Raw genomic sequence first — 22363 nt, forward strand, 5'->3', positions numbered from 1 at the left:
ACCATATGCAAATTTGGTATCAATCAAAATATTCTGGGTTCAAATTCTAATCAGGTTTCATAGTTTTCAAATGTTAAATTTATTTCTAGAATTAGACTTATACTATCTGTATCATGATAGAGAATCTTATTTCATGTTCTATTTCTTTTCTGCCTGACTATTATACTCTCATTATTTATACTAGAGGTTATAAAGTCCTTACTTATAAATTCTACTTTGAACGGTTAACCTAAATAAATTCATCATGATTTCCTCATGATATCCCATTCGAATCAAGATACAAAAACATTTTTTTTTTCATTTAAAAAATAGTGATAGGAGGAAAAGTTCCTGTAACTCAGGAGTTACAATTATTTTGCTGTTTTAATAATTCAACAAATTTTGCATTATATATCTTTCTACTTCTTAATTTGTGTGTTTAAAAGGTCATTCTATCTTATACTGGTTTCTTCAATTCTCTGCAAAAGTGTTTCAATGTAATTAAAAAAAAAAAAAATTATTTATTTATTTTCAACGTCGTTTTTTCTCTTCACTTTATAGATACCGTATTTGCTTGTTCTTTATTTATTATGTACACGTTGTCTCATATTTCTTTCTGTAATAGTTATTTATGAATATATCTATTATTTTATTTATTACAAATAAATTTAACTATAATATTAATATAAGACTTTTGACCATCTGTACGTCGAAACTGAAAATGACTGTCAAACCCAAAATGTTCAAACTTTAATGTAGATCGGTGAGTTTCTTGCGTTCGAATCTCATTACACACTCATTGAAAGGAGTTGTTTGTCCCGATCTTTCTTATTACACTGAAGAAGAAACTTAAAGAAATTCTCAAGTCAATGTGTGACACAAAGACGGAGGTTGAACATGATGTGAAATGGTAACGTTCTTTTGATTTGTGTTCATTTGATTTGTGTTTAACGCAACCTATGCAATAATTTAATGCTAGAGTTTCCAACACAGTGCACTTATATTAATGAAAAGCAAGAAATCTGTATTCGTGGAATGGAATATCATGAAGGTCATCCTTGCAAAGATTCCCCAGTTTGCATAAACTGCAAAGGGAATCGCAACTGCCGTTCATGAAACTGTCTGGTTCACACAATGGAAATGATTATCCAGGAAGTTAAAATCTTGCATAAACTATGTTATCCTGAAACAAGGGAAATTGTCAGCAGTCGAACACCTCGAATAATAACGATTAATACAAAAGCGGATTTTTCTCTTTCATCATCCTATTTATACCCTTAACTGGTCACGCTCTTTTTATAATATTACTAGCTGAGTCGGGTCACTATGACCTGAACATTCGTAAATTAATATTACATTATTCAAATTAAAAAGAAATGAAAAATTATATTCTAAAAAAAATTATTTTTTATTTAAATAAAAATAAATATCTCCTTGTTTAAAACAGAATAATCAAAGAAAAACGTTAATTACAAAACCTTGTAAAAAATAGAGAATGATCTTCATTTTTATTGAACGTTGCTGTCGTAAAAATATAATTATTCTCGATTGATTGAATAAAAACATATAACTCATCTGTAAATATGTTTTCAAATAAAAATATTCGAACTGAGCCGAACATTTACAAGTAAAGAATGCACAATTTGCCTGGTGTCAAATTGATGTCATCAACAGTACATTTGTGTATATTTTTTCTTAAATTTATTATTTCAGAGTTAGAAATTCCTTATTTCCAACACTAACATTAATCAATATCTTTACAAATAAAAGAAGTGTGAATTTAAAAAAATATTGTGCCCGCGTTTCATACACACAATGTTATAATAATTGTCCTTGGTGCTCAAGCAAAGGTGACAGCGTTTACGTTTCCTTCTAAATTCCAATCTTGCTCCTCTGGTTGTTGAACATAAAGTACAGTAATGTCTTGATCTTCAAATGTATTTTTATTTTGTTCAAATTTTTTTGGGTTTCCCGAAGTGAGATACCTTTTAACAAGTAAATTTTTTACTAAAATATGGTCTAAAGTTTTAAGAAAATTGTTAATAATGTAACACACCTGGTCGCGTCGGGTCAAATAGCTAATTTGTCTTACTTATATTACACAAAACCTAGGTAAGTTGGATATTGACTGATAGAACGGATGACGATAGGAGATTAGCAGGCAGGTTTGCCAACCTAATATCATTGAGGCAAATATTAAACTTTAAATATAAAATAGTGTCTCGGGTCTTATAGACCAGAAGCGACCAGTTAAGAGTTAACGTGGAGCAGAGCCTTCTTGCTGTGATTGAGTTAGAGATATTAGGATAAAATCTCCTCAGCAAAAAGAACTAGCAAAACCCGTGAAGATCCATACACCGATAAACGTTGGGTAAAGATGTTAAGAATGCATCTGAAAAGGCAAAAAACTAAACTGGCTTATAAGTGGTCGAAAGACTGGAGTACTTCAAGCAGTTATAAAGTGAAGGAAAGTTTAGAAAAGAATCCAGAAGAAGGCTAAGCTTGGTGCGATGGACGTTATGATAGAAAAGGCCTTGGGTAAAGGAATTATAGATTATGCAGCTATAGAAATTCCAAACGCAGAGAGGGCCCCTGCAGTGGCCGAATATTTCAGCTGCACAGAATATGTCATTGGGAAGTGCATTAAGTTTACATTATGAGACAACAATGGTAACGGCTCCATCTAGGTTGATATCAAATTGATTCTGGCCGCAAAACCACCCTGGAATCGAGAAAGGACTAAGATAACATCTTCGAGACTTAAGATACCTTGTCATCTTACGTGGAAGCCGTCAGGAGGATGGAAAAATAAAGTAAGAAGGAATCGCCTAAGGAAAAACCTAAGCGATAAATAAATGTGATATGTTTTAACTATAGATTTTGAATTTTTCAAATATATTTTATTTTCACAATGGTTGCATACAGTTAGTTTTTCTGGGTTGGAAAGGTTTTTTCTTTTTCTTGTTTGGGAAAAGGCTAATGACCAAAGTAGTTGATACCTGAACCACCCGCCCATAAAATGAAAAACAATAATAAATTTCTTCCTCAAAATTATTAAACTAACAATCTTCAATAACATTTTAGAAATATGTGGTTTAATGCATGTAATTAAACCACAAAATAATCGTACACATGTCTATACAAAATCTGTTAGTTCGTAGACGAATATAAATGATATACGTATATTTACGAGTATATAGACTCACTCGATAAGAATAGTTAAAATTTATCATATATGTTGGCATTAGTCAGTTACTTGGTCCTTCTAGTAAGTAAAATTAAACAACCCCCCCCCAAACATACACACACACATCTCAGTAGTGTGCAAATACTGTGTAAACGTTTTCCCTTAATGTAAATAACTTATTTATCTTGGGTTTAAATTGCCTTAAAGAATAATTATTATTCTTTAAATACCTCCGAAAATGTTGTAGAATTATTAATAAAATTTATGTCAAAAACAAGAAACCAGATAAAATTCGATAACATTTCAATTATATCCATTTTAAAATAAATAGGCAAATTGTTTTGGGAATGTTACAAAATTATAATTTGATTGCTAAAACAAGTTGAAATGAATTTTTACAATTAAAAAATAAGCGTTATATTTGATAATATATTATTATTAATTATGAAAGCTCGACAGTTGGACACATTTCTATCTCTTCATCTTTATTTCAGCATACAGGTGAAATACGACATTTTTGTGAAATATATTCACTGGTAATTTTTTCAATACCCATAAATAGTATCTAATTTTACTGTATAGTTTATATTAGTGAATTCATACTTGAAAAGAAATCTCATCAATATTTTCCTATGAAACTTTACGATTCGTAACACTTGACAGGCGTTAATATAGAGGTTTCAGCCCTAGACATATATATTGTCGTCGAATGGCTTCGCCGGCTCGTAATTCATAACCTTGTGGTGGCCCTGAAAAGGGCCGTTTTGAACGTAGACCGGGCATTCCCTCAGCGGCAGTCCCAACTACAGCGTGGCAGTGGTGGTCTCCAGAGCCCCGTTATGACGGATCGGCGTCAGTCGGCCTTCGCCGGCACGGCCGAGGCGGTTGTCCCAGAGCGATCCTACGCTGAGCCAGCTACTTCTGTTGTGAATCCGTTGGCCAGGGCGATCGAAGCCCGGCGAGCTGGAGCAGTAAGGTAGCGGCCGCGTCCAGCGGCTCCCTAGGCGGGTCGGCTAGGCCTGCTGCTCCGGCGGGGATATTGGCATTCGCCGGGAGATTCCACCAGGAGAAGGCCAGGGAAATTCTTCTGTCTTTTTCCGTCTTCTTCTTCTTGGTCTTCACCTGGTGGTCAACGATGAATTTAAAATTCTCTCTTGTGCCTGCTTTTTTATTGGAGCCTGAGAGTGGTGGGGCTGCAGCGCCGCTATGGGGGAGAATTGCGCGGTCATCTGCGCGGCGGTAGTGATGCTTGTATCAGCGCGTACGTATAGTGTGCGCTAGATAACATCTGAGTTGCCACCGTGTTCGTCACCCGAAATTAAATTAGGCATTATGTGGTAATAATATATATATATATATATATACACATATATATATATATATATTCTTCAGTAACTACATTGGTGTACACATTTGAATAATTGAATATCCGAGTCGAGATGATCACGTTACAATTTTTAAAATAGCAGTTTAATAGTTTAGCTATTACTCTAATTAATAAGTAATAGATATTTGTTTAAAGATGAAAAATTGAAATTAACTATTTTGTATCTCATTTCCTAATATTCAATATCGAATATTAAATTTTAAATATACATTTTCAGTATAAAACTTGAAAAAGTTCACAATAATATATTTTCCAATTTCTTTTTTATTTTATTGTGTGATTTGTTTTTTATTTTTTTATTTTAACAACTAGTATAATTAAAATCGGCTACCCAACTGGAGCCATAACTAAGACTCATGACAAAAAGCATGTGATAGGGGTTTCCTAAGAAAATCACAAAACAAGTCATTCACAAAAACAGGTACAAGTCCAATATGCAATTTCAAGTCCAGTCTAATATACCGATGTACTCCTTAAATGTCTCGTCTCTGATATTATTCAACAAAATCCTCAGCCTCCGCGCCGTTATTATGAAGAATCCTGTATACTGCCCTACTGAATCGCTGCCAATTCCGCTAAGACACCGCTTTGAGACAATTAGATCTGCCTCTTTCGGCATATAGGTATATAGGTATTGTCTGTGGCCGAATGAACATCTTCAGGTGTTGACCGAGGTTATGTTTCGTATGAAACAAAACCTCCTTCCCCTCCTCAGCACCATCGTACTCAATGTAAGTAAGACGGGGAAGTGGACCTACGTTGAATCATAGATGTTTTCTAACAGAGTTATGCAGATAACATACCTGAAGTAATAAAAATTCAAGTATATCCGGCATGCAGGTCTGTAGACCAGTATGTTGCTTGGAATCCCGAAACAATTTCCAGGCGTAGATTTTGAACTACCCACATGCTTTCCCCTCTCTTTACACAGCGGAAAGGTCTCATACAATTATTTTTGCTTTGCCCGTTCAGTTGACACCTCATATCAACAGGCATCGACAGAAACCGACAGGCACGAGGCCTGTCGGTTTCCACGATGGCACGAACGACACGCTGCAATTCGCTATTTACTTCAATTCAAATATGGTCTTATTGTTCTCTTGCGGCTTCAGGTTTACAAAAAAAGCTGAAATGGGCTCCTTAGTTACCTTGTGGAATGTGTATTTTTCTAGTCCTCAACCGATGTCCTTGGCCTTCGATTTTTTCCTCGATCATCACCAGTTGAATCGAATAGTGTAGGTTCTTATCACGACACGAAAAGCTCAGTGATCTTTCTAGCGAAGGTATGGCCTGCCTATTAAACCATGTTCCCGAAATATATTTATGATTATTTTCGGCTTCGATGTCCCCAGGAATTATTCTTAGTTGTTTACCTCCGAACAGTTGAATGTTGTATTCTCCTTTCACACGACCATTTATAGCAGTTTGTACAGCCTCAGTACATCCCGTAAAGCGCAATAGGAGGTGTCTTGACTAGTTCCATTCGATTCACAACATCAGCATCTTTTAACGGAAAGCCACTAAATTAATTCTATACAGGTAATTCGCCATTGCTAGGACAAGGAATCACAGTTGGTTTCCTCGGCATCCTCCACTTTGTAGTAGGTTGGTATTCCATATTTACACTCTCGTTAACACTCGAATTTCCCGATAGATTGTTTGCTGTCATCTTTAATAATTTTTCTTCGTGCAATCCTCCTAGGGTTTGTATTCAACGACGTTAGCCGATCACGTTTTTTACATGATATCTGACAACTTCCACAATCAGATTTCTCTTCGTCTATCATATATGCTGAAGGTAGCTGATCCATACCGTGTGAGAACATAAATATACGAAACAAGTAAACAAACAAAAATAATCCATAACATTGGAGATGTAGCTCCAAAAAAATCTGTAATACTTCAACTAAAATCGTATCAAACCTTAATACCTAATGACAATTAATTTCAAATTCAACTGCAGAAATAACATAACATAATGAAACAACTCAAATATGTCTTTTTGTTAGAATCAACAAACACACAAGTATCAGAGAACGGCTGATCTTTACTGTAACAAGTTATTTTCTTTAATAAGTTTTCAATTGATTCTTGAATATTTTATTCTCGTTTAATCTTGCACGAATACAAAAAATGTTTGCCCTCTGTATACAGAAGCTGTATATAAATTTATTTGTGATAGATTTACCTATGACTTGACATGATGTTTAATCTATTCGAATGTCAGCGGAATATTGGTACAGGTAAATTAAATAACTTCGTTTTATACACTGCGGTTTCATCAATTCTGGTCACCGCATGATATTATTGACGTAGTGAAATGCTGACCGCAGCATCCAGGAGGATGGAACAACCTTTCCGATTTACTAACATCGCTAGTTTATTTAAAAAATATTCTCATTACACGTAGCTGATGGACACATTGGACTCAAAATATGGGAAGGCTGTTGTGTATACCTTCCAATGTGATGATGGGACATGTAAAGCCATTTTACCAAAGAGGTTTGCTAAAGTGACGACCGTAGACAAGATGAAGTCTGTAGTAGAGATGAAATTAAACATGGTATTTAAGGGTAATATTGGAAAAACCTACGATGTATTGTTTTAATAAAATATCGTATATAAAATAAAGGAAAAAATTCTTTTCAGAACTAAAACACATTAAAACATACAAAACAAAAAACACACAAATAAAAACACAAAACAAAACACTTTAAACACCTGTGCAATAATGTACGACTATTGTTTTAATTTATTTTAAATTGTAGTTATTAACATTATTGACTGTAGTGGTTCCAAGTTCCATGATATGATCTGATATTGGATTTATTCACTGTCTATTATGTAACAAAATCTGAAAAGAGTATTTAACACAAATATGTTTTTCTTAAGGTATTACTCTTAACAGATTCATTTATTAATATTACTAACTCTTTTACTTAAACATATTTCAATAAAAAAGGTGCATGGGATGTCTATAGGATGGATGTAGGTATATTTTTCTTAATAAATAGGACGTGGCACTTTGAAATTTATAGCTGTAACCGACTGGCAGATGCGCATGAGTAGGTTTTGTAAAAATTTACGAATATTTTTTTTTTTCTAATAAAGAAATTGTTATAGTATGTGGAATATTAGAAAAACTGATTATTTTTTCGATAGAAAGACGGGTGAAAATTTATTTTACATAAATGTCGGAAAGCAGAAAGGTTTTTGTACAATAAAAAGAACGAAAGAAATACGGGGAAATTGTGACGTTAGAAGATGGCTTTAGGTACTAAAAGTAATTTCTCTCGGGCGCATGAATTATGTAGAACAAATTTCACTCGACATGTCGGGCAGCCGGTGCGGTGTATCCGATCAGTCAGCTGTGTCCCGCAGTCAACCGGTTCGAAACCTAACCAGACTTGTTAATTTTTTTGCTTTTAATATTATTTATCCCGCTTTAATTCTCTTGCTCACCTGTGACGTCACACGACAGCAGGCGACTGAAAAATCTGTACATCAGTGCTACCAGCTTTTGAAATATTAAAATAATAATTAATATTCGTAGCAAAAATATAATTCGGTTGGCAACGCTTTGCGATTTTTAATCTCCCGTTCCAACAGGACGAGGGAAAAGTGAATCTACCACAGGAGAAAAAGGGAAATTCTATGACATTGGTTGCGTCACTAGCGCTCATAGCGGTGACAAGAGTTACTAGTGATGCAGTAATGCTGTTTTAGCAATACTGTTTTTTTTTTTTTTTTTTTTGTTTTTTTTTATAATAGAACCTTGTATACACACACATATATATTTATATATAAATAAATTACTGTACTTACGTTATATAATTATTATTTGGTAGAAAGTATTTATTCAGATTACTGAAACAAAATGTTCATGTTAATAATACTAATGCTTTTAATGTGTATTTCCAAAAAAATTATTTACAGAACATCGTGACTATTATTTACCCAGTACACCTCTCTCAATAGTGAGATGACATTTACTTTAGTACATAGTGCAGGATGTAACGTATAAAAGTACTCTTTTGGGTTAATGTGATTTTAATACCTTAAAAGAAATCACATAATAATATGCGCACTGAGTTTTGTATTTTAATATAACACTCATAATTATTTATCAATTTCTTGTTGCGAGAAGTAAGATTTAAATTGACCTGTAAGGTACCATAATAGCGTGTTTACAACAGGATCTTAATTTAGACTTTTCTTATCTTAGATTTTACTTTCATCTTAAAGTATTTGACTACTCTCATTATGGTGGCATTTTTTTTCCAGTCAAAGCGTAACTATATTAAAGGTTCACAGCTTCCTTAGAAAATTTATTGCTCAGGGCTGGGAAGTCTGTGACTAATTTCCGATCAGTATCATGTTATTTTCTTGGTGGCAATTTTTTTAATGTTAAAAATATAGTCTGACTTTTTACATGCAATATTTTCTTTCTTTTTCAGTAAATTAAAGATAACACAAAGAATATGTTGCACCTCCATTTTATACTACTTTGTGAAAATTAAATAGTTTTATTAAATAAAATTATACATTTATATATATTATAAAGGACTTTGACTTCCGCAGAAAGCCCTATGTTTTTCTATTTTATCGTTTTATATTATTTTTGTTTTTTATTAATTATGTTTTTATGAAATAAATTGACCGCTTGATTATGCGTGTCAAGCGTAATACAATGACTACACAGATTTATATTAAATACAATTAAATAAAAATTTTATAATGATTTTATTAAAAAAAAGAAAGAAAACTAATGAAACGGCACAATGAAGTTGTTATTTAATTAAAAAAGTAGAAAAGACACGTAAGTGTCCTTAATTAATTTAAAGTGATACATAAATATCAACTTTGCTTTTTAATTGAAAATTATAATTTTTTTTAAAATGAAAAACGCATCTTAAAAAAGAGATTTATTGAATTTTTAATAATTTCAGCATAACGACGAAGATAAATTAATTCTTAAAATTTATATTATCAGGAAGATTTTATTTTTATTTAATAATTTTATTTTTTATTTGGTTTTAAGTATATTTTAATAATTTTTCCACTTAATATTCCAAAAAAGTATATCAAGTACATGGACAGTGACACTAAATTACTTTTTATTAACCTTATTAATTAACATAAAAATCAAAAAATATCAGATCTTTACTAATCCGTATTAAGGTGATAAGCAGCACTAATTAATCTTAAATTACATTTCATCAATGCCTTTTTTGTAGTAATTAACGGTAATCCTGACACAATTAACATTAATTAATTAAGAAATTAAAGTAAAAATACGGCTGAATACAATTATTAGGAAATGTTAACGGTTAAAATTGTTTCGGATGGTTCCGCGTTATAAAGTTATTATTAAATTGATTTGAAAACATTTTACGTGACAACATGACCACGAGATTAAACACCTCGGAGGTTGATAGGAACAACTTCTTCCTCAGGCACTCACTCCTGATTCGATTCAATTGGTTAGAGACAGCTGTGATCACCAAAGACAGGAAACAAGGAAGACCGAGAGCATCCGAAGAAGCTCCACCTGCTACGGATTTTTGGGACTGACATTCCCGGAAGGGGTCACGGTCCAGGCTGTTGCCGATGACTTCTTGTTAGTTCATGGTAACTCATGACCGGAGATAGAAGTTCGAGCGCAGGCGGTTTTATGAACCGCAGACAGCTGGATGGACAAGCAAAAATTAAAGATTTCTGTGCCAAGACGAGGTTTGTGCTTCTCAAGGGTGCAGGCAAATTATAATAAAATCAGTACCTCCGTATTAAGTATAAAGGCTGTGTAATCAGCTGAGGTTAAGTTCATAAGTACGTATGTGTTTAGTTTGATGAGAAGTTGCTGTTTCGCAACTACATTAAGTAAGTAGCGGCGGACGCCGTCTTTGTGATGTACAAGCTTACAAGGACTGCTCGAAAGCATTACGGACTGCCGGGCCGTCATTTGTACATGGTGTACCGAGGTGTCATCGAAAGTACGACCTCTTTCGCGGCGTCCGTTTAGGTACATATGTTGGAAAGAAAGGTGGAGCAGTTTTTCAAAATTTAAGGAGTGCCCAGCGCAGAGCCTTAATTGTATGCACTAGCGTTTTAATACAACCCCCTACACGGCTACCTTTTTATTGGGAAAGGTTCTCCGAATCGATTTAGTGGTGAAAGTTACGGCGGCCATGTTGAAATTGCAAAGAGTCAGGGAAGCCGACGTATTTGGATGCGGTATCGACCCGGGTCTCTACCGGATCGGAACGGTGATGTCAATGCACCATCTTGCGGACGAGTCTTTTCAGACTTGCGATGGAAGAATTGTAGTAAGGATGGCACGCTACAACTAAGGTCATATCCTTGTATAGAATTATACAGGATCTGGGAGAGATGGTATGCATCTCTATCGTTTTAAGGGTATCGGGTACCCAAGTGCTCTCCAACCATGTAAATTTAAACCGATGTTTGTTTCGGTTCCGCCTGGTAAATGATGAGCTGTGCGTCTCTGGGAAGGTACACTAGGATGAACATATGATGCTCGACTACCCTGCTGTTTAAGTTGCAGGACTCAGGCTACCCTGGAACTTAGTGGTCAAGGGGAAAATGGGCTACTCACAAGCGTCGAGTCAATGTTGTGGGAGCCACATTGTTGGACCATGTAGGATTTCCTTGATGTGGATGCTTTGTTCAACCGCCTTCAGTAGTATACTTCTAATGAAAAGACTCTTACCGCGTTGCTGTTAGGAGAAACTAACTGAGAAACATGGCTGCCTACCAGCCAGATTAAGGCTCCTAGCGCTTTAATGGTGAACAGGTACTTGCTGGCAATCAGCGGCCTAGGCGTGGCAGCGAATTACTGTCTTTGACGAGATAAATTTAATTATTGATAGTCATATATGTTTTAATATTTGACGGGCTGTGGCTACCAATTTTAGTGATATATGAAATGTGGACGGTGGTACACGCAAGCGAGTGGTCTATGGTACCACGCTTATTCCGCTCACGGTTTTATGGCTGCTGTTGATGCTAGTTAGGACACACGTCGCTAATCTCTTTCGAGGCTCAGTAGCTCTTTGTAGCACAGACATTCGGTCTTATGCTTTAGGGCGACCGAATGGGGTAGTGGCCAAAATAATCCCAATCAAATCAAACTGCAAGTTACAGAGTTAGGTTCTATATATATATAAATGATGGCTGAACGTTTCGGCCGGGCCATCAAGACTGGCTGCAATAGGATCCTAAGGAGGCCTCGGGCAATGGACGGACCATTAGGTGGCCAGTTCGCGGATTGGAAATTGCATGTAGCCGTCATGACCGCTGTTTCTGGGGAGCCGTCTGTTAAACACAGGTAGATAACCGGAAAAAAGTGGTCGTCCTGCATTTGCGTGCTGCGCGCAAGAATTAGGTCTGCTTGGAGAAGATACCAGCGTCGCTCCCTGACGGGGAATATCGTTGATGATATGCACACTGAGGGTCTGCAGATCTACCCACGCACCCGTAATTAGTATGCCATCAAGGAAGCCAGACTCAAGTTGGGGCAAGACTCCATGCGCAAGTTTCAACACAACTCCTTTCAGCTCGTAAATTCATGTTACGGTCAAAGCCACTGCACGTACTGTCTAGTTTTTTATGCGGGATTGGTGATCGGGAACACACTTTAACATAGTGGTGACTTACCAGGCGTTCCTGGATATTCTGTTTCTAGATGCTCAGGAGGGTAAGCAGAGGTCGATGTTGGGCGGTTGCTATGGTATTCCCTGGCGTACGGGCTGTGTGCCCAGTTGCCGTTTGTAGCACAGACATCCGGTCTTATGCTTTTGGGCGTCTGATTGAGGTGGTAGCGAGAGAAATGCCAAGCAAACCAATACCCTTAGCTCTAATAGTTCGTTATTTGATACATTGAGATTAAAAACTGGACTGAGAAGAAAATGTAAGTACACATGACTTATTTTAAAGGAGAGAAAAATTATTTGACAGTTATTACTTACTTGCTTATGTAGCATATTGGACGGTCCGTAAAAAATTTACTGAAAAATAAAAATCATATGAAATTATATTCAATATTTTTATTTAAGATGCAAAAATCAAAAAATACAATTTTTTTCCTGATTGAGATCCTACAATATGTACAAGAATTACCACTAGAAAAACGAATTGCACGATTTATAAATTACTTAAGTACTATTACTTATTAATATTGTACTTGTTTCATAATGATGAGAATTCTCCTGATTTATTTTTACATTTTCTTTAGCAGTACATAATCTTTGTGTATGAAATACTGTAGATTTGTTCGTTTATATTTTGAAGTAAACTTTAAATTTGTATCTACATGCGCGCGAGCACACACACACACACACATATATATATATATATATATATATATATATATATATATATACTGAAAATGTGGACTGTAAAAAAAGTTAGATCCTACTTACTTTGTATTAATTGTGCCTGGAGGTCTGATTGCATTTTGGTTATAAATCGATCTGAAATTTAAATAAATTGATTTATTTACTTACATATATGTATAACATACTAATTAAATAAATTAACAACATTTAATAAAATGTAATTAATAATCGATGTCTGATGATTTTAAAAGTTATTTTATATCGTAATGGAATAAAGCAATAGTTTTATGCATGTAAGTCAACTTTAAGAAAGGAAATTTCTTAAATTAATTCTCGTTAAAAGAAACATTGAATTTACCTGAATCATGAGCTGGTTGACAAGACAATCTACCTCTAACCCTGATTCACTGGAGAGGGATATATAGCAATACTTTTACAGAATATGATAAATTATAATAGATAGGAAAATCAGTTTATTCATTAATCAGAGAAGCATTTTTATCAGTTGATAAGCTAACATAATATGAAAAAGTTATCATTAATTTTGTAAAGGAATTAGAAACAAGTAAGGGTAAAACCTAATTTGTTACTAATCTGATTATTTATGGGTAGAAAATACTGCTAAATATATTTTCACTTACAAATATAAAACATTTTAGATCAGCAATTCAGTTTAAGCTGCATTATAAGTACAAGAGAAATGGTTATACCTATCAATAAGGTTCTAGAAGCAAGGTTGAAGAAATAAAATGCTTCATACTTGGTAATAGTACATCTTGAGAATAATTATATTTAAAAATATTATAATCTTTTTGTCCATTTAATATTTGATGCTTGGGTGGAATGTGACTGTAAAGATATGAAAAGAACCATAGAACTAGAAAGGAAAGAATTAGTAAAAATTTTTAAAAACTACATAATATACTTTTATTTGCAAACAACTTTTTTTTTAAATTCAACTTTAATAAAGTGATTGACGTAATAATAATAAATGTTATATTTATAACATTTGACCATTATATGGTAGTAGATATGTCTTTTTATTAGGACAGCTGTTTGTTCAAAAGCTGCCAGTAACTTTGTCATTTTGGTGTTATTAATAAGAGTCCAAAACAGCTCTGTAATGGCCAATTCAACCAGGTTTTGAAATAATTTAACCAAAATATTTGAGGTCAACCTAGTCTATTAATTCAAAATACCTTCTATGAGGCACACAAGTTCCATTGCTTTTCTAATGTTTATTAATTATACAAAGTACACATCCTAATTACAATTTCAGTCATCTTAACGTTTTTATGACATTAGAATTCTCTCAAGTGTAGAGAAAAACTGAATGGTAAAACAATGCCACTTTATCAGTACCATAATCTCTATAAAAAAAATTCATTTTGTAACCATTTATTGACATCTCACCCAGTGTCCAAGCTGCCATTTTTTATAAAAACATAGTAAACGTATAGCATTGGATAAGACTTAGTTTGATTGTCAAGTACTATTCTCAGATCCCAAAAATATGTTTCATCATTTAGAAATTTATCTGGGATTTTTCTACCCTTCTTTTTCACCACTGACTGAGCCTGGTGGTCAGTATGCTTCCTTGACAAGAGGTATCACTTTTTATTTACCTTATGATAAGCCAATAGTAGGAAAAGATAACAAAAATTTTATTGCCGAATACTTTCAATACAATGACATATTTTTAATTTATTTGTTGATAGTAGTTTTAATGAATTTACACAAACTAGAAGGATATTACAAAATTTAAATTATTTTAATTAAATGAGAAGTCTGTAAAAAATGTTATTTTGGAAAAATCAGACAATTGGATAAAAATTTGTCTATGATACAATAGCTTGAAAGTTATTTGGTGATAGCAGTTGGTGTTGAGAAGAGGAAGTAGTTTGTTTAGTCTTTGATATTTTAAAGTTACGGAAATGAATCCTCGTCTAGAGATTCACATAGAAGAAACTAAATATAGATTTGATAATAGTAATGAGGTGTATTGAAAAAATGGTTATTGCAATGAAATAATCAAAAAAATATTTATTTGATTTAACAGACCTGTTTTAATTTTTCATAATTATTATTATTAAAAAATATTTTATATTTAATTTTGAAACAGGTGTAGCAAATCTTAAATTTATTTAATAATATTAAGAATCTAACAGTGTTGGAAAAATAATGAACCTAGTGGTAACATTAAAATTGAAAAAGAAAACGTATTCTTTTTAAGTAGGACAGGTAAATTATAACACAAGTACAGATGATACCTTGTAAGAGTGACTATGAATTTTTTTGGTTCTTTGGTTACTTTCTTTTGTTGACAGTCTTTGAGGATACAAATCCTTCAGTACAAAATATAAAATAAATTGTATTCCATAACAATTATTAATAGCTATATTTTTCTGTAGATTCTATGTTTAGCAGAAAGAAAGTGTATTTATTTTGCGAGAGAAAGACCTTTTTAGTAAAATCGATTGACCAGTAAAACCAGCAGATATACCTGATCCACCAAATTAAATTTTTGACACAATATCTGAAAAGATAATAGTACTTCTTTAGATCTAAGGGCATTTCAATATCCAAATTATATGCAGAATTCTGCTGTTTCTACTTAGTTTTAGGAAATCTATAATCAATCATTAGGAACCTTATCAATCACACACCTTATCGTGTGTGATTGATAAGAAATCGCATTATCACCTTTCCAAGTTCAATTAAGTCAAGTCCTACTTTATCTTTAGTATTAACCTTGATTTTATACTTCTCTTAGTTGTATTTTGATGACTATTAAATCCAGGTTTAGTCATACCTCTTTTTCAACTCTATACTTGTGTAGTTATTACGTGACCATGCATTTTAAACTCCCTGATTTCCCATTGAATATTCTTGAGTGAATGATTTCGTCTGTTCGTTTACTATCTTTTCACAAATAGAATTTAAGAAATGAATTTCTTACTTTCCATAATAATGCTTTAGGCAGTTTAAATTTTTATCTTGCTATTATTTTCAGGTGAAAGAGTATTTTTTCTAAACAATTCCTACTATCATATTTTTATAGAACTTATAGTAGTTAAAATTACTTCCTTAAATTTCAATTTTAAGTTATACTTGTTATGACTAATTATGTGTTATTTCTTTAATTTTTGTTATAATTATACTTGTTATCCATGTTGTTTTTCTATCAAATCCTTCTGTCTTATTTTCACAAGAGAAATCCGAGTTCTATACAAGGTGATAATCATTTTTTTATGTAATTCATTTGATGTATGAGAAATAACGTTGTAAAATTCCTTCATAAAATTACCAGATTTATGTGTTTTAAAAGCATAATAAATGTCTAAATATGTTATCCCCAATGGCATTCATCTGAATCATGGAACAAAATCTAAAAGAGGTACAAAGCTGCTAATGTATGACAGAAATTGATTTTCCAAAGCAGCTCTACCATCTGGAAATCTTGCTGCACTACATCCAAATGAATAAATAAATCCTTTTATTACAATTATTGCATTTATTACCAGCAAATCAAATTTATAATTTATTATATAAAATAAATTATTTAAACATTTCTATAACATGTTCTAATTAATTGAAAATCATATGCAAAACAAATAATTTAGGATTAGTACATTTACTACAATCTATTTTTAAACACTTGCAATTGTAAAAATCAATGTAGGATATATAAGCTTTCTGTTTTCTAGGCTTTTGATAACTAATGCTTATGTGCCAACACTTTTCTCTGTTGTTACGGTTTTAACATAATTTTTAACATAACCTTTGAATTTATTAAACAATTATTTGTAATTAATAAATTTACAACAAGCCAAATGCAAATTGTAAGAAACAGAAAATGAACAAACTTTTCCATATTCAAAATAATTGTTTTACTAGTAATGTTGTCTTACAAGTTATTTAAAGATGAAGAACTACTCACAGAGCACCTTATATATTACTTGAGACAAGATGGTAAACTGAATCATAAATTTGTTAGCTTATCTAAAAGTGCACAACTACCTCAGAAAATTTCTCTATCATTGGTGTGTTGATATATATTGTCACGTGTTAGTGGCTCGATCACTATTGAGAGATTGACAATTGAAAGAATATTGAGAGAAACAAGAAGAAATAAGAGACTGAAGAATATTAAATTGAAAGATATTGAGTGATTGACAATTGAAAATGTTTATAGAAATACAATTTATTAGAAAAAGAACACAAGTAAAACAACTAAAATCATTAATTATAATAAAAATGACAATGTTAATAATAATAGTAACAACTAACAAATAATAAAAAAGTATAGTAATCACATCCACACTAATAATCAGAATAACAACAGTAATAATAATCATCTCTCGATAGTAATTACAATAATGGCAACAGTAAACAATAATAATATTAAATATCAATAATAATAATAATCAACAGAGAATACACTCAAAACAGAATTTAAAGTAATCATCAGGAAATATAATTACAGGTTGACAAAACATGAAAATCAGAATTCAGTCTCATTGACAAAAGACATAAGAATGACAGCTAGGCTTAACACTTTTAACCACTATTCTTGTATTAACAACAATAGTGCAATAGATAAGAGAAGTATAAAGTTATTTCACTGCAAATACCTTTAATGTTCACAAATAAAACTACCCTAACCTTCTATGAATGTATTTTAGGATATTTGTAATTTTAATTAAGGTTGCCAAATTTCAATTTGATTTCCTTCAGCGTTTTTGCTATTCTGCCATCTTCAAGATAATCAAAACTAACATATATAAAACTATAATCTTATTTAATAAAATTATATATATATATATATATATATATAAAAATTAATCTTCATTTTGTTAACCCCAAAAGTTTTAAGTCTGTGACTACTACCGTATTGTAATAGTTTCTCAATTGTTACGAGTTTTGTAAATTGTGGAATTAAGTAGGTAAAAAATTACTTCCACAAATTACAGATTTTGTATTGAAGTATTATAGTTGACTTAGGCAGATCGTGGATCATGATGGGTCGTAAAATTTTATGTCATCTTCATCAGTTAAATTTTCGTGCATCTACCTGACTTTGTTGTTCAGCATCTCTACTTCCATGTCTTGGAACGTATCCAAAAACTTCATTTGAAAAAATCACAGACCAGTTGCTTTCCTAGTAGAAACAGTGACTCAGAGTCATCCACGCAGATAGGTGAATGGGAAAGAGGATTGATCGGATAAAATAATTTTTTTGGCCAATACGAAAAGAGTGATAGCGCAATCCCTCATCTTGACATTTTTCCATACCTGACACTAATGAGTGCAAGAGAATTTGTCCTTCTAACATATGGAAATCCAAGGCGTCCAGCTGTTCCTTGATAGGACGAAATGTGTAACAGTGCACTAAGAGATAGCCAATAAGGGATTTTAGGCAATTTCAACCAAAAATCTCTGCAGAATTGCTCTGAACCTTCTGGAATGCTAGAGTTTTATGTCATCGATTATTCCGTTAAGATAAAAATGTGGTGTGTTTCAAAATCATGGCTAAATTACATGGATACCATTTCTCGGGCAACTCCATCATTCATTGTGGAGAGAAAAATTCACGACGTAACTGGAAAAGGACAATTTTTGTAGTGTATTGGAGTGGAAAACAACGAGTTCCTGCTCACCACGCCAATTGATGTGCAGAACAGTTTTGCAATGATTCTGTAAATTTCCCTTACATCATCATATTGTCTGCATTTATGACGTTTAAGTTACAGGTAGAAAGTATCCAATTTTTTATTGGGAACTCGTAAAATGTATTAAGTATTCCCTTTCCTTTTGATGAGCTATGGTATGACTTAAATAATTCCCGGGATACTTCCCCCGGAAATGATAATATCAGACTCAGCGTGTATCTCACCTTTCGGATATTGCATAACGAAATCGTTTTTCTTAATACAATAAAATATTTTCTGACCAAGGTTGTCCCGTTTCCTGATCAGAAGCATTAATGTTTCTCATACTGAAACCTGGTAAGAAAAAATCGTGTCTTTCACGTTATCCTCCAATTTCCATGTCCAGCACCCTATGCAAGTTGATAGAAGGAATAAAAAACTGTCGTCTAGTATGTTATCTTGCGAGAAATGCCCTAATTGCTTCCGGACAATACGGTTTCCGCCAAGGTATATCGTGTGTTGATCATGTACTTGCCCAGAACCTTTTATTCAAAACGCCTCCCTACATTGCCTGTGCCTCATTTCTGTATTTTTCGATATGCGAAAGGCATATGATACGGCTAAGAAGAAAGGAATCCTAAACAGAGAAAAGAATCTTCCTTATCAGAGGTTTCTTCAAAGGTCAGCCCTTTCGAGATTGAGTTGGAACAATGATATATTTCGAGAAGTTGGCTTCCTGGCCCACATTTAATTCCTGATAAATCTAAAACTTGTAAAACATAATTGTACTTTAATTCTTGAAGAATATTAATTAATCCATAATCACCTATATCATTATTAGCTAATTTTAACTTCTCGATTGGGTAGATGAAAATACAATTTCAAGGATAGAAAATCAACGTGCAAGAATTAGACATAAAGCTGAGCTAGCATGGCTTGGCTTAGCAGGTGATACAAACACTCCGATTGTAGTTATGAGAATTTCAGGAATTTACGGACCAAGCAGAAATGTTTTATTGTTTTAAATGTGAAGCTTTGAAGTATTTTGAAGACAAATCAAAGAAATATAATCCTATACAACGTCAAGATATTCATGAAAAATGGCAAAATCACCTTATTAACCGAGTTGATAATAAAGAAGTTGCTGTCAAAGTTGCTGCCTATGTTTCAAAGTACAACTCAAATCCAACAGTTGCTGAGGAAGCTCCAGCTGTAAACCCTAAGGTAAAGAAAATTAAACAAGAACTTAAAGAAGCTCAAGAGCAAGTTGTAAAAGTTTCCAATAAGTTAGAGACGGTTATAACTCGTGCTGAACAGGAGAAACAGATAAAGGAACTTGAAGCTAAACACGAAGCTGAATCTGAGCAACTTAAAACTGAACACAAAGCTGAATTAGAGAAAGCTAACGTTGAATTCAATGCTAAATTAGAGGCACTTAAACCTAAAGCTTCACCTACAAAAGATGCTAAAGTGGATGAAGTCGGATCAGAGATCATATACGCCACCTCTAGTGGATGAGAGTAAATAAGGTTCGCCTGACTGCCTCATTTGACTACCATGATATTTCATGGCGTAATAAATAGCCTTTCTAACCTCCCTGAATCCCGAGGTTTTATTCGTTAACACGGTTTAGGGGACTACTAGAACTAGTAGAAAGCTCAAGGAGGACTTCGTGGTTGTTCTTCATTGCAAGCAGAAATACCTCAAGATTCGGCAAACCAAAGAAACCAGCAAAAGTGATTGCGAATAACAAGGAGACAGTCCGAGTCATCGTGGGGTATTCTGTGGTAAAAAGCTTGAGGTCAAGGTAGACCTGAAGATAAAGTGTTGGCCCCGGGTAATTGTCTACAACATTGACCAAAGGCTATCAGACGACGATGTTCTGTCCCTTATTAGGGTGTAGAACTCTGAGTTGGATGATACAGCTTTTAAGAAAGAGTGTAGGCTACTCTTCAAGAATGGGAAACGTGATGCATAAAGGTATCACGGAATTTTTGAACTTGGTGCTGGTCTCTTTAAAAAGTTTGTGTCTGAGGGTAGGTGGTTTCTCGATCTCATGTCGTCTTGGATCAGAGAATACGTTCAGGTACAATGGTGTTTTATGTGCTGTCGTTTTGGCTACAGGGCCAAGTTCTGTAAGTATGCGTCAGTCTGCGCGCATTTTGGCGAGAAGGGTCAAAAGTATGGAGACTGTCCGCAGAAATCCGAGGCTCCATCCTGCGTCAACTGTAAAAGGTCGCGCAAAGAGTGCAGACATTAGGTCAACAGTAAGGACTGCGGCTGTTATTTACGAGCGGTAAAATTGTACTTCAATTATCTGGAAAGTTAGAACTTATCGTTGATGCTTAATGTCTGTCTGCAGTGTTAGTTGAACGGTTGTTTTGGGTCTCATGGTTGATTTATGCAGCGCCCTTTACGAGTAGGGCGATCTACCAGGTCATGCTGTTTTTATGATCTCTTCACACATGTGACGGTTTTCCTATTCCTCGATGCAAGAGGTTTTTGGTTTAGGTCTATTGCGATTGCCAAATCGCTTCTTTGGCACGAGTTCGGTGATGAACTCTGGGCATTTTCTGCGCGTTTCTGCTCCTGCTTGCAGAGACTCTTTTGCATCCGGAATGGGTTGATCAAATTTCCTTAGGCTGAATTGCTTCGGTTTCGTCTGAAATGCTGTTAATATGCTGAGTAGATATAGGGGACCTGGAAGATAACACTTTCTTGACAGTTTCTGCTATTGTTTTTATCAATTTTAATGGACTGGCTTATTTCTCCCCCACATTCCACTGGCGACTGCGGGTTCACCTAGTGTTAGTTACCCGGGTGAGTAGAGTCCGTCCAGAAAGACTTTCACCCAACCCACCGGGTTGGTTTAGAGGTGAACGCGTCTTCCCACGTCAGCTGATTTGGAAGTCAAGAGTTCCAGCGTTCAAGTCAGAGTAAAGTTAGTTATTTTTACCCCGATTTGAATACTAGATCGTGGATACTGGTGTTCATTGGTGGTTGGGTTTTTCAATTAACCACACCTCTCAGGAATGGTCAAACTGAGACTGTAGAAGACTACATTTCATTTACACTCATAAATATCATCCTCATTCATTCTCTGAAGTATTTTCTGAAAGGTAACTATCGGAGGCAAAAGTCCTTCATTCGATGCCCGTGACCTTCGATTTCTTTCTTTATAATCTCCAGTCGAATTGAGTGGTGCAGGTTTTTAATCACGACACGAAAAGCTCGTTGTTCGTTTCTAGTAAAGGTGTAACCTATTAAACCATGTTCCGAAATACATTTAAGTTTTTTCCGCTTCGATGTCCCAAGAAATAATTCTTAGTTGTTTACCTCCGAACAGTCAAATGTTGTAACCCCCTTGCACACGACCATTTTTAGCAGTTCGTACAGCCTCAGAACATCCCGTAAAGCACAATAGGAGGAGGCTTGACTACTTCCGTTCGGTTAACAACATCCGAATTGTTTAATGGGAGGCCACTAAATTAATTCGATACAGGTTATTCGCCATTGCTAGGACTAGGAATCACAGTTGGTTTCCTCAGCATAGCTATGGTCCGTCACTGACTAGCAGGTTTGCATTCCATAGTTACGCTTTTGCTACCACTCGAATTTCCCGATATATTTATTGCTATGTCGTCTCTAATAATTTTTCTACGCGCAACCCTCCTAGGGTCTCATCATCATGTTTAGTCTACTCGAACGTCAACGGAATATTGCTATAAGTAAATTAAATAAATTCGTTTTGTATATTGTTGTTTCATAGACACTGGTCACCGCATAACATCATCGACGTAGT

General features: G+C 34.0%; 1 protein-coding gene across 2 annotated transcripts in view; it reads right to left on the reverse strand.

Annotated features, from left to right (window-relative positions):
• The window catches only part of LOC142317362 (uncharacterized), a 116837-nt gene that overhangs the window by 42736 nt on the left and 51738 nt on the right, over positions 1-22363 (reverse strand). The window contains exons 10-12 of one of the 2 annotated variants that reach the window (XM_075353859.1): positions 12995-13045; positions 12542-12580; positions 8379-8420 (exon numbers count right to left, since the gene is read on the reverse strand). In XM_075353859.1, the coding sequence (XP_075209974.1) occupies positions 8379-8420; positions 12542-12580; positions 12995-13045 (132 nt within the window). The remainder of the gene's footprint in view (positions 1-8378; positions 8421-12541; positions 12581-12994; positions 13046-22363) is intronic. The other variant, XM_075353860.1, reaches the window with a different exon arrangement.

The sequence above is a fragment of the Lycorma delicatula genome, chromosome 1 (assembly GCF_047948215.1).
Source record: "Lycorma delicatula isolate Av1 chromosome 1, ASM4794821v1, whole genome shotgun sequence".
NCBI classification, from domain to species: Eukaryota; Metazoa; Arthropoda; class Insecta; order Hemiptera; family Fulgoridae; genus Lycorma; species Lycorma delicatula.